The sequence below is a fragment of the Simochromis diagramma genome, unplaced genomic scaffold (genome assembly GCF_900408965.1).
Source record: "Simochromis diagramma unplaced genomic scaffold, fSimDia1.1 OVJJ01000079.1, whole genome shotgun sequence".
In the NCBI taxonomy this organism is placed as follows: domain Eukaryota; kingdom Metazoa; phylum Chordata; class Actinopteri; order Cichliformes; family Cichlidae; genus Simochromis; species Simochromis diagramma.
The window spans coordinates 2,209,321-2,223,331 of NW_024387075.1; the positions used below are offsets into that span (position 1 = coordinate 2,209,321).

General features: G+C 39.2%; 1 protein-coding gene across 1 annotated transcript in view; it reads left to right on the top strand.

Annotated features, from left to right (window-relative positions):
* The window catches only part of LOC120742264 (leucine-rich repeat-containing protein 4C-like), a 44,497-nt gene extending 31,911 nt beyond the window's left edge, over positions 1-12,586 (top strand). Inside the window, exon 4 of the mRNA XM_040045491.1 lies at positions 7,709-12,586. Within this exon, the coding sequence (XP_039901425.1) occupies positions 7,736-9,622 (1,887 nt within the window). The 5' untranslated portion in view covers positions 7,709-7,735 and the 3' untranslated portion in view covers positions 9,623-12,586. The remainder of the gene's footprint in view (positions 1-7,708) is intronic.
* The last annotated feature ends 1,425 nt before the right edge of the window (positions 12,587-14,011 follow it).

The following is a 14,011-nucleotide window of genomic DNA, read 5'->3' on the forward strand; positions in this document are numbered from 1 at the left end:
TCCTTAGGGACTAAGTAAAGCGCTATACAAACACAGGCCATTTACCATTTTGTTACTTTGTATACATTTATTTAGTTGAGTTAGTATAGTTAGTTATGTGAGCTCACTGAATAACATTTATTGACATAATGGAGTCCTATCATCATCGTATGGACCGATGTCAATTAAAAATACCACTGTGGCTTATACTTGTTTTCAGTTCTAAAACCCTGTCATACCTCCTGTAGTCGATGTGAAAGTCTGAAAGATACAAATGAAAATGTTTTCATAATAGAAGTGAATCAAACCATTGTTCTTTTTGACCTGCACCAACATTGCTCCCTTTAGTTAGCGCAATGTTTCCCATTAGGCTCTGACAACAGTACTTAGAAAATTTTGTGCCTGTAATTTTGGTTCAGAAAAAAATGAAAAGCACTTAAGTCAACAGAGTCAGAAGTAAAGTATCCTAAGGCACATACAAAACTCTATATAACAGGACACTGTTTAACAACCACAACAGGCATTGTGGTTACATGAATAACTGCTGCAGTTAACAACAGTCACAGAAGGAATCTTTCTTAAGGCCTTTAGACACTGGACGCGGACTGTTCTTAATGCAGTCATTCACTCTGACTGATTTCACTGGACAAATTTGCGCCATTTATGTTTTTTTCGGCCCAAGCTGGATTTGTCAGTTCCAAATAAACTCATATAACCAATCATACCACTGCATTTGGCAACAAGTGCGCGCTTAGCTCAAAACACGCACCATTACTGAAGACACAAATACCTCAGACACACAGCTAGATATTGCTCCCGGTCATTTGGGTCTCTGAAATAATTTCTCTGCCTCTTTAGATGCGGTCCCAACTCTGCCATCAAGTTCAAATTGCCCCACTGACATCCTGAAATATGTGCGTCTGTGATCCTGGATCAGACCGTGAAATTCTTCCTGCTGCTTTTGAGAACTGGATGAATGCAGAATTTCTATTTCTTCTGTTTCTTGTTTAGAAACATGTATTATTAACATATGCTTAGAATAATGTTTATGATTATTGCTGTGAATGAGCTAATGAGCTGCAAGACTTTTAATTTTTTATCTTAAATCTTTGTGTAACTTTGATACACAGAGGTTTTACATTTCAAAACTCCTCTTATACAACACATAACAAATTTATTAGACCACCACCCAGTTTTAAGTTTATACCGCATATATATATATGCCCAATTATTAAAATTTGTTTTAATGGTTGCATGTTATACTTGATTAATTTCTGAGTACTCAGAGGAGCCCAGTGTACCGTCTCAAAATTGAGTATAGAACTGTGTGACTGAGTTCAGGGAGTTTAGTCATTTTTAATTTTAAAAACATTTTTGACAGATTTTTAAAATGTTTGTGTTTTCTTGTTTTTTATAACAGGTAAATTTGACACGCAATACAAAATCTCATCATATCAGTTATTTTACGGCACTTTCAGAACTGCAGTTGCAAAGTGAATTATGCTAATGCAAACAAATTGTGATCAGACCAGAACTCATACAACAATCATCAGTCTATAGGGAAAAAAAAGGGCTGGTTTCCTGATAACTGTTATCACATTCCTCACAAGAAACAACAGATTAATTAGAATTTTCTTTTGTTCTGTTTTCAGAAATAATATCACCACACATTGTCTGATGGCAAAGGAAAGCGTCCCTATATGTTTCTGTCCCCACAGTGATTGTCTGTCTAACTATAATTCCAGATGGCAGTTTGATTGGTTTCAATTCTGCCTTTCTTTTAATTTAATCTCTTCTATCACAGACTGGAGAAAATGAGCCTGGTCATAAAAATACGTGATGATTTTCAATAATATGATGCCATCTGGGAGCACCGCTCCCCCTGAAGGGATGGCAGAGGTTAAGCTTTGGGTCAGAGGGTCAACTGTACCACCTTTGCTCTCGTGAGACTGAGATTATTGTCCGTTTCCATTTTGTGCACGGAGCAATCAAAGCTTGCTTAGATGGTTATAGATTAGATTTTACCTACATTCACCAAAACACTGGTGACATTTATGCAAGGGTAGAATAGAATAGAATAGAATAAAAAAAGCCCTTTATTGTTACTGTACATGTACAACAACATTGTGGATTATTATAATTGTGGTTATTATTGTTGACTAAAACAGGTTGTGAAAAATATGTATAAAAAAGTATAAAAATTAACACAAATAAAAACTTAAACTAAATCTTAACACTTTCAGATAATGAACCAAAAAAACCAAAGAGAAATAAAACTAATGATAAAATGCAGTCGTACTACAACTTTGTATCTGCGTTAATTAATTACTATATTTGTAGTGCCCTCGTGACCTTGAACGTCAGTAGATGGATAGGTTAATAGATTCCTCGGGTTTTGTGTGTTAAGTCAATGTGTTTGCAAGCTTGTTTTGATTTTTCTTCTCCATAGAGGCCAAAACCAATCAATCAATGCTGCTTTAGGATGAAAAAGGGGTCAGTGTGAACACATTTAACTTTAATAAGTCTAGAGTGCTCCTGCAGTCGTCATAACATCCTTTACCCTATGGCTACATAGAGCCATTCCATCTAACGCCCTGTGCTCGTATCTCCACATAAGACTAGGAAGAAAATCAAAGCTTAACCTTCTACTACTACTTTTTTTCATGTCTAAAGCAAATCTGCAACTAAATGTGCTTCTAACACAATGTGAATGATGTGAATCCCATGCAATGAGAAACACATTACCTCAAACCTACTTTAAAATGTTATTTTGTGGCTTCATATCGTCATGGAGTGCAGTTTTTTTTCCCGGGATGTTTCTTCCATCACGTGCCCGTTCCACCAAATATATTTACATTTTGCTTAACTCAGATGTGTGTCTGCCCTGTTCTGTTCTGGCCATTTTACTCATGATCTTGAAGGTAATCCAGAATAAAGGGTGTAAAGAAATAATCAACATCAAAATGTGGTCTTTCTGTTTTCATGACTCTGACTTCACTGTATTGGGAGGAGTGGATTGGAAGTCAGAGCAAAGAGCTGCTTGGTCAACAACTGACCCAGCCAGGGTGGTGGGTGACAGATGTGGTGCAACATCTTCAGCAAGGCCATATCCTAGATCCAAGGTTTAAAAATGGCTACATCAAGCAAGCTAGAAATTATACCAAAAAACATATTGGATCAAACCAATAGAGTGAAAAATGTTCAAGAAAACATTTCTCTTTCAGTGCTGAGACACAACCAGCCGTCATTTCCGTTCCTCTTGTAAGAACAGCATATGACTGATAAGTCAGCAGCACCCGGCAGCATGTGTAGATTTATTTCCCTAACACCAGCACTGAGAGCACCGAGGCCAAAATGGAGGAAGGCGAATTGCCTTTCTTTCAGGTTAAGCGAAAACTGGAGAGTGAAGCACTTCCAGTCTGCATGTCAGTGATGGCCGCTGGTTATGATGGCCTTCAGTGCCAGATTTTAAAGCTGCCCCCCCCTCCTCCCCTCCTTATACCCTCTGGGACAAAAAATGCATGCCAGCGTGCACACGCACTGCAGCAAAGAGAGAAATGTTTTATTACGTTGGATTTAAAAGTCTAGTAGTCTTCCTACTGACAATATGTAGTGGCACAAACACAGTCACGCTTGCAAAAATCTAATTACTAACTCAACATAACAAGTAATTATTTTCAGGATGTTTACATATACGTATAGGCTACTAATGTTTATGTCTGATCAGCATAAGAACACTTCAGGCACAACACTGGATGCCTCACTGGATATTAGCACACATTTCACACTGCAGTCATTTATCAAATGGGTCATTGTTTTAATTATTATTTAAGCTAAATATCACTTTTTTCAGTTCACAGTTTTATTTATGACATGTTAGAAAGTAAAGAACATTGTCCAGACCCAAATGTTCTGTGGTCAGCTTGTTTTAGATGTTAGTATTGTTTTAAATGATCAAGTATTCATTAATCAGTTGTCATTCAAAATATTTTGGATGACTACTGAAGAAAATTTGACATGTTTAATTTATTAGATAATTTGCAGAAAGAACATAAATCATAACAGATTACAATTCTGCAAATAATTCATATACATGTAGAGAAAACAGTCACAGTAGGCATTGTCATTGTAGTTTTAACAGTCCACTCTTGATCACTGTTTGAGTAAGGTTTGCAAATCAAAGAAATGTTTCTGTATGTGCAAATCGTGAAAACTTTAAACAGTAAAATTTTACAGATATATCATTACTCGTCCTTGGAATGTGTGGAAGATATTTTTGAAAATGTAAATTTCTAAATCCATATCATCCTTGTTTAGCATACTGATGTGTGTTATGTTGCTTATGGGGTGCATGCAAGTTGTTGTATACAGAGCATATGCTAATATAACACTTTAATAATATGGCACTTTCAAACTGTTTGAGACTTTCAAACACGGTTTGTTTTGTCCATGTCTAAGGCACATTGTCTATGCTCAGGTCTTCCAAGACCCAGATGGCCTGTGAGGTTACACAGCAGCACAAACGATGTTAAAAGCAAGAGATGCAACAAACGTATGCAAATACAATGAATCACTAATGCATTGAATGAATTAAGAAGATGATATTCAGTTCATCAGACAGCCCTGTCCGTGGCCACGGGCCTCTTTTATCCAGCACGATGAGAGACTTGCCACATTTCATATCACTCCATATTTTATCCACTCTATCAATTTCATATAGACCAGATCAACTGCAAATGGCTGATTAGTAATTGTCTAATGAACAATGTGACTTCGTTTTTGGTTTGACTCACTCTTCCCTAATGCAGTAAGTTAATAATGCAATAATATAGAAGACAGTTTTTTTTTATTGTTCTTTCAGCTGGCTTTAGTTATTGTACCATTACATTTAATAAAGAAAGACTGAAAGTGTAAATAACACACAAAGTGAAATCAGCTGTGGGAAATCAGTGTGATGATCTTAAGACAAACATGAGATCGACACAACACTTAATGAATGTGAGCTTTTATTTTTTTATTTTTTTTTTGTGGAAAAGTGGAAATGCAAATGTGCACAACACAATTCAAAGTTCCCCCTTACAACTCAGAGGGGAACAGCTGCCAACAAATGCAAATGATCCGTAATGAAACGTTTCTTGTTGCATTTCATCCTCAAAGATTCCCGTCAGTTTGATTTGTGCTGAGAACTTTTAACATATTTATTCTCATATTCACTAATTTAGACTACAAAAGAGATTATTTTTTCCAAGTAGTACTAAATTTCTTGACTGGAAAGCATTCAGTGTCTAGACATCTGTGCCAAGCTTGCTTCCCCAGCGTGTGGAAATGTCCGCTATAACACATTTTCCTAGTCAGAGTAAAATGTTGTTGTTTCAAGTGTGCAACACTGACAGACTCTAATCATCTGACATTGTAATTTAAATGCTCTCCTTGCTGTGTACACCTTGATTGAGACATATGTTACCCTAGCACTTTTCCAACAAACTCATTATAACAAATGCATTTGGCAAATCACTGTGGTGTCACACACAATGCCAGTGGCGGCTGGTGCAGAAGCAGTAAAGTAAGGGTGGGTGTGTTTTTATGTTGCTGGCAGGATTTTAGATGTAAGCAGCCACTGCTTTCAGTGAGTCTGAATACATGTTGAGCGAGCCTAGATGAAATTAATCCATGCAGTGTTGCAGCAACAAAGGCAGGAAGGATGTTGGTAGCGTTTTCCTTTCCTTATGCAATATATGTCCCATCTCTTCATGGAATGAGACATCCTGTGCTGATAAAACTGGTTTTAGATCAAGTGCTTTATGAATAAGGCATGTGACCGAAAGGTACAATCGCTCCAGGAGTGGCAATGACATGCTCTTTTCTTTAAGCATTCAAGTGGAAGTGCAAACTGTGATGTTTTATTGACAGCAAATAATCAGTATTAGTGTGTTTGCCATGTCTGACATTTTCTTCTCTTAGGTGGCAGTGCAGAGTTGTTGTAATTCCAGCCGAACAAAATGAGCTCCTGCCAGTGGGAGGCCTTATTCGATCTGATTCCCCAGCAGAGGCACGTCTCTCCACAGCCTCACTACATCACAGCTATCATGACAGACTGGCTGGTGCAAAACCAAGCCACATGTAGACTCATTGCTACTGATTAAGTCAGCCACTCATCCTCACCGGAGAACATTTCCGCCTCAGTTAACAATTTTTTACAGTTTAGAAAACACCTGTCATAATATACTTGTTTCTCTTTGCTCGTGGGTTGATGGAAAGAGATGATTAACAGATAACTTCACTTGGAAGAGCCAGGAAGAGACAAGGAGAATACTTAAATCTAAGGAACCAGTAGGCAAGGTTAATGTTTTTTGCAAAAGTCAAGAGTGCTTTGCTGTTGGTGAACCCATTAAGTGCAGTGAAGGATGACGTGTGTATCACTTAACAGCAGAGGTTGACACAATGTTGCCAAACCTATACTTTCTCCACATGTCGGGTAGGTTTGTTATACTGCATGTACGGCTTTATTGTAGGGTACCATCTTTGGGGGGCAGAGTTGCAATAACATCATATCCACACTGCAGTGTAAAAGTGGGAGGTACAGGCTGTGCTGTACTGTATGTGTATGAATCTTGTGGTCTATTTTTATCTTCAGCATGCTCAGGCATATTCTTAAAGTAGATCTGTTGGGTGACTGGATTAATATAATCCAATTTAATCTAATCAAAGATAGCAGAGTAACGAGTTTCTTGTTAGTCACTTGATTTTGGATATAAGAAATTTTGCTATAGTTATTTAATGACAGTATAAGACCTCCTCACACTCTTGAGCCATACATTGGATCATAATAAAATGTAAACAGGGCTGGAACGCTGCTTTAAATGAGGAAAAAGTAGTAATTGTGTAACACTTTTTTAAAGCCTTACTTAAAGATCATTTTCAAGCTTTGGAGTAAAAACAAAATTAAATTAAATGAAACCTGCTGCGTATCATATAACCTATAGCACATTTTTAACCAAGAAGAAATTGATTTTTTTTTTACATACCTTTTTTTAGTAGTGTTTTGGACAGAAAGTAATTTTAACTGTCGTTCATATAGTGTGTTTGACAGTGCCGTGCCATATTCACTGAGCATAATGCCTTGGTGTTACTGACTTGTCTTCCACTGAAAAAAAAAATGACTCCAGTGGATTGCACTTCTTTTGAAATTTTTATGACTAAGGCTTTTTATTCTATTAAATAATTTCTGTCGTATGATGCCAATGAGAAGGGGGCTTACAAGAAATTTGCAGGTCGGGCTCTGATGGGATGCAGATACTAAGTTCTCATTTTCCATTTTCAGTCTCCTGTGTAGATGTGTCGGCTTCTGTGAAGCTTGAAAATCTGGGACAGTCCAGAGTTAAGAAGCTAAAAAAATACTTGTGTTTCAATACACAAATGAGTAATACTGACAATTAATTTAGGCTTTGAATTCTTGATCTTGTTGTTTCATTATTCTCTGCACAATGTACTGTATAAATTTATTCAACAATTCAGTCCAAATGCCAAAAAAGAATGAAAAACAAATGCCTATTACAATTTCTCAGAGCTTGAAGTTCCACCTTTGTGCCATTTGTTTCATGTGACCAAACAGTCTAAATATACAAAGATATTCAGTTTGCCTTCATACATGATAACAACATGTGCAATGTATTGCCGGCTACTTTTTCTGGTACTTAATGTTATTCTTTTTTGCTTCTTCTCGTTACAGAGAACACAAACAGCGGATGAACTATGAATGCTGAACACAATGATCTCTTCCCTCCAGCGCCAGACAATGAGAGGTCGTAGGCTGAAGGGGGCACTATCCAACCCCCTCTTTGTGCTGCTTTTGGCCCTTCAGATCCTGGTGGTGGCTGGGCTGGTTCGTGCTCAGACCTGTCCTTCCGTCTGCTCATGCAGTAACCAGTTCAGCAAAGTCATATGCACGCGCCGCAGTCTAAGAGATGTTCCAGATGGCATTTCTACCAACACTCGCTACCTGAACCTCCAGGATAACCTCATTCAGGTAATCAAGGTGGACAGTTTTAAACATCTGCGCCATCTGGAGATCCTACAACTGAGCAAGAACCACATCCGCAGCATTGAAATTGGCGCCTTCAATGGGCTGGCCAGCCTCAACACCTTGGAGCTCTTTGATAATCGGCTCACGACAATCCCCAATGGAGCATTCGAGTACTTGTCCAAGCTGAAAGAATTGTGGCTAAGAAACAACCCCATCGAAAGTATACCATCTTATGCCTTCAACCGGGTCCCCTCGCTTCGAAGGCTGGATCTAGGTGAGCTCAAACGTCTCTCCTATATTTCTGACGGGGCTTTCAAGGACCTGAGCAATCTCCGCTACCTGAACCTGGGAATGTGCAATCTCAAAGAGATCCCCAATATCTTACCTTTGGTAAGGCTTGAAGAGCTAGAAATGTCAGGTAACCAGCTTTCTGTTATAAAGCCCAGTTCATTTACAGGGCTAGTGAACCTCCAGAAGCTGTGGATGATGCATGCCCAGATTCAAACTATTGAGAGGAATTCCTTTGACGATCTTCAGTCACTGGTAGAGCTCAACCTGGCTCATAACAATCTTACATTTCTACCCCATGACCTCTTCACACCGTTACATCGCTTAGAGCGGGTCCACCTCCATCACAATCCTTGGAATTGCAACTGTGATATTCTGTGGCTCAGCTGGTGGCTGAAGGAAACTGTACCAGCCAATACCAGCTGCTGTGCACGTTGCCATACTCCCTCAGCGTTGAAAGGTCGCTACATTGGAGAACTGGACCACAGCTACTTTCAGTGTGATGTCCCTGTTATTGTGGAGCCACCCAGTGACTTGAATGTGACCGAAGGCATGGGTGCAGAGCTTAAATGTCGTACAAGCTCTGTGACCTCCATCAGCTGGCTCACACCAAACGGCTCACTGGTGACTCACGGGGCCTACAAAGTGCGTTTGTCTGTCCTCAATGATGGGACGCTGAACTTTACTAGTGTCACAATGCAGGACACTGGGACTTACACCTGTATGGTTAGCAACACAGCAGGCAACATTTCTGCCTCCGCTGTGCTTAATGTCACTTCTTTGGACAGCAGTGGGGTGACCTATTTTACCACAGTCACAGTTGAGACCACTGACATGATGGGGGAGGATAGCCAAACACCACTTCCCCCATTTGGCTGGGTGTCTTCCTCAACAACAAAAGGTACTCCTGTTTCCACAAGGACCACAGAGCGGACTTACACCATTCCAGTTCTTGATCCGGAGGGAGAGGGATCCCTGGATGAGGTGATGAAAACCACTAAGATTATCATTGGCTGCTTCGTGGCCATCACACTCATGGCTGCTGTTCTGCTGGTTATTTTCTACAAGATGAGGAAGCAACACAACCAGCAGGATCCCGATGGCCCTGCCTCCTCCATGGAGGTCATTACCGTTGAAGAAGAGCTGGCAGGTGTTGCTGCCATGGAGAGACACCTATCGCTGCCCCCTCTGGAGCACTACAACCACTACAACACCTACAAGAGCTCTTATCACCATCCTCCTATGCTCAGTACCATACACAGCTCAGCCACACAGGAACCTTTACTGATTCAAGCTTGCTCAAAAGACAATGTACAAGAGACCCAAATCTGATTTTAAATTTGACTAAATGTCCAGCATCAGCCGTTACACACTTGGAGTACAATGGACCAAAACGCAAAGATAAAAGAAATTGAATGCCATTGACTTCACAGAGTTGGTGTCAATTATGGCGATTAGTCAGCATTTGGCAAAGGGACGACATATGAAACTTTAAAAAGTGTCTTTACAAAAACAAAGATTATTTATTAAAAATATGTCTAGTGGCTAAATGAAGAAAAACAATTTGTGATAGCTTTTTAGCTCACTTTATTTCTCTCTCTCTCTCTCTATCTCTCTGTGTAATACCGCACAAGGGAAAGAATGGTTTGCTAAAACGGAAACTGAAAGGTATCAAATGCAGCATTCACTATTTCCATTGGCCTTAAACACTAATGCAATGCTCTTCATTCACTACTTACATTTTATCTGATAAAACGGTTTATTGAAGGACAATGCCCAAGTATTTACCAGCATTTATTTAGTAGTGCAGCACACCAGTTCCAATTTGAAGGAAGTTTATGAAACGTGAAAACATAAAATGACTTTTTCTTTTCCTCGCCATGCTATTCTAGCTGTCACTCAACACAAAATTAGATCTTTTAATGGCACAGCTCTGGATGATATCACAGCGAAGCCAGCGTGCCTGAGGAGCAAAGCTGCCAAATGAGTAAATGTGCATTTCCCCTGTGGCTTCTAAACAACAGCCATATATCCTTCACTTTAATTAAGATTAAGGTCTTGCTCCCACTCCTCCTCCTACTTTTTCTTTACACTCTTGACGCTTTACCTTGACTGTCTTTTTTTCCGCCTTCACCTCCCCCTCCCTCTTCATACCCCCATGAATTCTCCATGTTGCCGTTTTACCCTCTGTCTTCTTTCTCCTCACTTTCTTCTCTTCCATGTCCTCTTGCTTCTTTGTCTTGCTGTCACGTAGCTCGGGCACGTTCCTCACCCCTCGCCATGTCTCATTTGTCTCGCTTTATCTGCCGGCATGTGCCGCACGATGGCAGAATATTGCTTAGGAAAATGACGGGAAGCATAAGGCTGTGGTCTGTAGCCTCCCTGTTAACCCAGTAATGATCTACGTCCACTCAGTGTCGCATTACCTTGCCATCACCCCAGGGTCACACAAGCTCAGGCGCTGATAGTCCATCTGTTAGAACAGATAAAGAGGCAAATGAGGCTGCTTTGTAATGTAGTGTGACCCTGTCAGACTAAAGCAGACGGAGCTAACATAGTCAGTGAAGCAGCTAGGAACCTGCAACAAAATAAGGGAAGATGGGTTATAGCTCATTAATCTGTATCAGCAGTTCATTTGCAGGCTAACAGAGGAAAGCTGATAAGGAAACAGCACGAGACTTTTTCACTTTCCCTTTACCCAACATCTAACAGGGGTAGAGGCCTTTGATATTGAAGCGACCCCCACTCGGCTTTTTTTCTTCGAGGAAAACAAACACACACACTCTCTTTGATGATGCATCATTTATAGACCATCAAAACATTGTCTCTCCTGTAGTCTGTTTACGCTCCGTTTTTTCATTTAGTCTTTCAACGGAGAAGGCTTAAGGAAAGGGGGAAGGTAGAATTGAAAAGTGAAGAACAGCAGTTGGGTAGAGGGAGTCAGACCTATAATGGTCACAAGGGGTCTTCAAACAGAGATATTGCAGATATGAAGAGAGAGGAGTGAAAAAATAGATAAGAAATAAGGAGGAAAAACTAGCCATCAGCCTGTCGCCATGGAAACAGTGACCTTGTACAGAAAGTAAGAGGAGGTAGATATGCCTTTCGCTTTGGTGTCTGTGCAACAAGCATATTTTAATGTGTCCCACTGGCCACTTCACAAATACATCTAATCATCGACAAAACTGGCAAAATGAAACGTAGTCTTATATTTACAGATGGCTCTGGACGGGATATGACCCACACATGATGTCTCTGCGTTTGAGTTATTTAGTGTAAATCGTCACATGATGTAACCAAAAAAAAAAAAAAAAACAGTTGACATTAAAGCTGTCCAGGCAGTTCCACTTGCCTTTTTAGCTTTCATCTCTGTGAGGTCTGCTAGAAGTATGAGGGGAACAGAGTGCTGAATATTCAGAAACCTCTCCCGCTCTCGCTCTCTCTAAATGAATTCTTTTGTTTTCTACAATAGCAGTTAGATGGCGAATAACAAACATGACGGAAAATATGCATTTAAAGACTTGGTTATGAGAGAGAATCAGTAACTTGTTCCCCGTCAGGGTTGGAATTTATTGATTGGTAATGCCAGTGAGTGAACCATTCTTTCCCTTTCCACTGTTTCATTTTTTTTTCAGTGCTCAATTCCTTTTCAACGCTTTTGGTGGCTTAATGATTCAATGTTGACGCTGGCTACAGTGAAAAAAACAAGGTTCAGATTTTTTTTAATATATATACTTGGGTCGAGGGTTGTGAGTTATTCAGAATGAATGGAATGTCTCTGTATTGGTATTTACTTTAGTTGGACAGTGTAAGATTGAAGATCCTTGAAAGCCAGAATGGATTTAGGATTGAATGCAGAATGTTGGACTTGAAATACCAGCAGAGTGAGCTTGATTTTTGTGCAAAATCCTTAGCCAAGGTGATTCCAATTCTTGTGTGTTATTCTGCCAACTGTCCATGTATGGGGAGGGATACTTATATGTTGGGGACATTCTCTCTCATTTTCAGAGAGAGTATTCATCACACGGTTAAATTTCTACAAAAGAAAAAAAAAATATTTTCAAAAACACATTGCAAAAAAGAAAAAAAAATTCAGATCATAATTTTACATGTGCTTCGATTGTTTAAAAAAAATGACAAAAAAGAAAAAACAAAAAAGAAAAAAATAACAAGAGACTGTGCTTGTAAGGAGTCCAACTAATTTCCCTGAGGATGATGTTCAATTATTGATACATGAGATTGTAGTTCATACTGTACATGAATACAAATAAAAATTGCAATTCTTTTTTTTTTCAATAGATTCCATGGATATATTATTACCAGACATCTTGTCACCATTTTTGCTGTCTTTGTCCCATTTACACATGGACACATGTAAAGAAAGACTCGAACAAAAGCGATTGCTAAGCAGCTCAAAGAAGTCTGAACTGACAAGAATGCGCTGGAGAAAAAAAAAAACCCAAAACTAAAAAGTACTGTAGCTTATTTTCTGAGGTCAGAGGATGGAAGGGGATCTGTTTAAAAGGAAGTGCTTTTTCTGCATTATACGTAGCCTTTTGGATTTTTTTTATCTAATATGAATCATCCCATCTGTCTGACAGAATCATTTGATTCACGCTGTCAAATCTGAGAATTCCTTAACCAATAGCGCAATAGGCTATTCCTGCTCTCTCTGCTGACTCAATGTGGTGAATAAAGGATCTCACAGAACCTTAGAGAGTCAGAAGAATACGCTAACAATAGCCTGCGCTACTCTCACTGGCACTTTAAAATGTATTTAATGTCGAATCCGTTAAACCAAATCTCCACCAGAAACAATTGTGGTTGGTGTGAAAAATTACAACAATTCAGTGAAGAGACCGCTTGTCATTATGACACCCACAAATAGCACAAAATGGCTTACAGTCACAACTGCCTTTGGGATTGCTCCATTTCATTCACAAAGTGCTTCTGAGATGGCTGCTCACGTTGTGGTGCAGAAGTCATTCAGACAGGCTTGTACGATTCATCTCGAACGCTAGAATGTCTTTTCTGAGATTATAATTGATTCATTCACCTAATGATTAATTTATTGAGGTGAAACACTCAGATACAGTGAAATGATTTCAAATCCAGTTCTGAAACTGAAAAGTGACCCCATTAATTTCCAGGTTATGTATACTGTATGAAGGCCATTACTTTTTTTTTTTCAAAAACAGTGAAACAGATGATCATTAATTGAAGTGTGGTTTAAAAAACAGAATACACATGCTGTGAAAACAGGGCTTTATTTTTCACCACACTTGGCTGAGCTCTTTGTCCAAAAATAGGGGAGATTCAGCACGTTGAGCTTAACGAGGAGGACTGCTCCCCTCTTGCTGGTGATGTGTGTGTGGTGCATTCACGGTCTTCTAAAATTGACAGTCTGTTGAAGAGCATTTACAAAAACACTTTGAGTGAAAGAAAATCCTGGAAAACCTCACTATGCTTTCAAGGATAGCCTTTGGTTTTATTTGTTTTGGTTTTTTTAAGAACCTTCTGTTTTGTAGTCAATAGTCAAGCCTTAGATGTTGAAGATAGCTGTGGTAAATACAGAAAAAGTAAATGCACAGCCACACAACTAGTGTGCGTAATGCACAGAACAGCTTGCAGATAAAAGGAAAAATGGGCTTTTAGAAGTGAGAATATTACACATCAAACACACACACACATACACACACCCAAGGTTGCCTCAGTGTGACC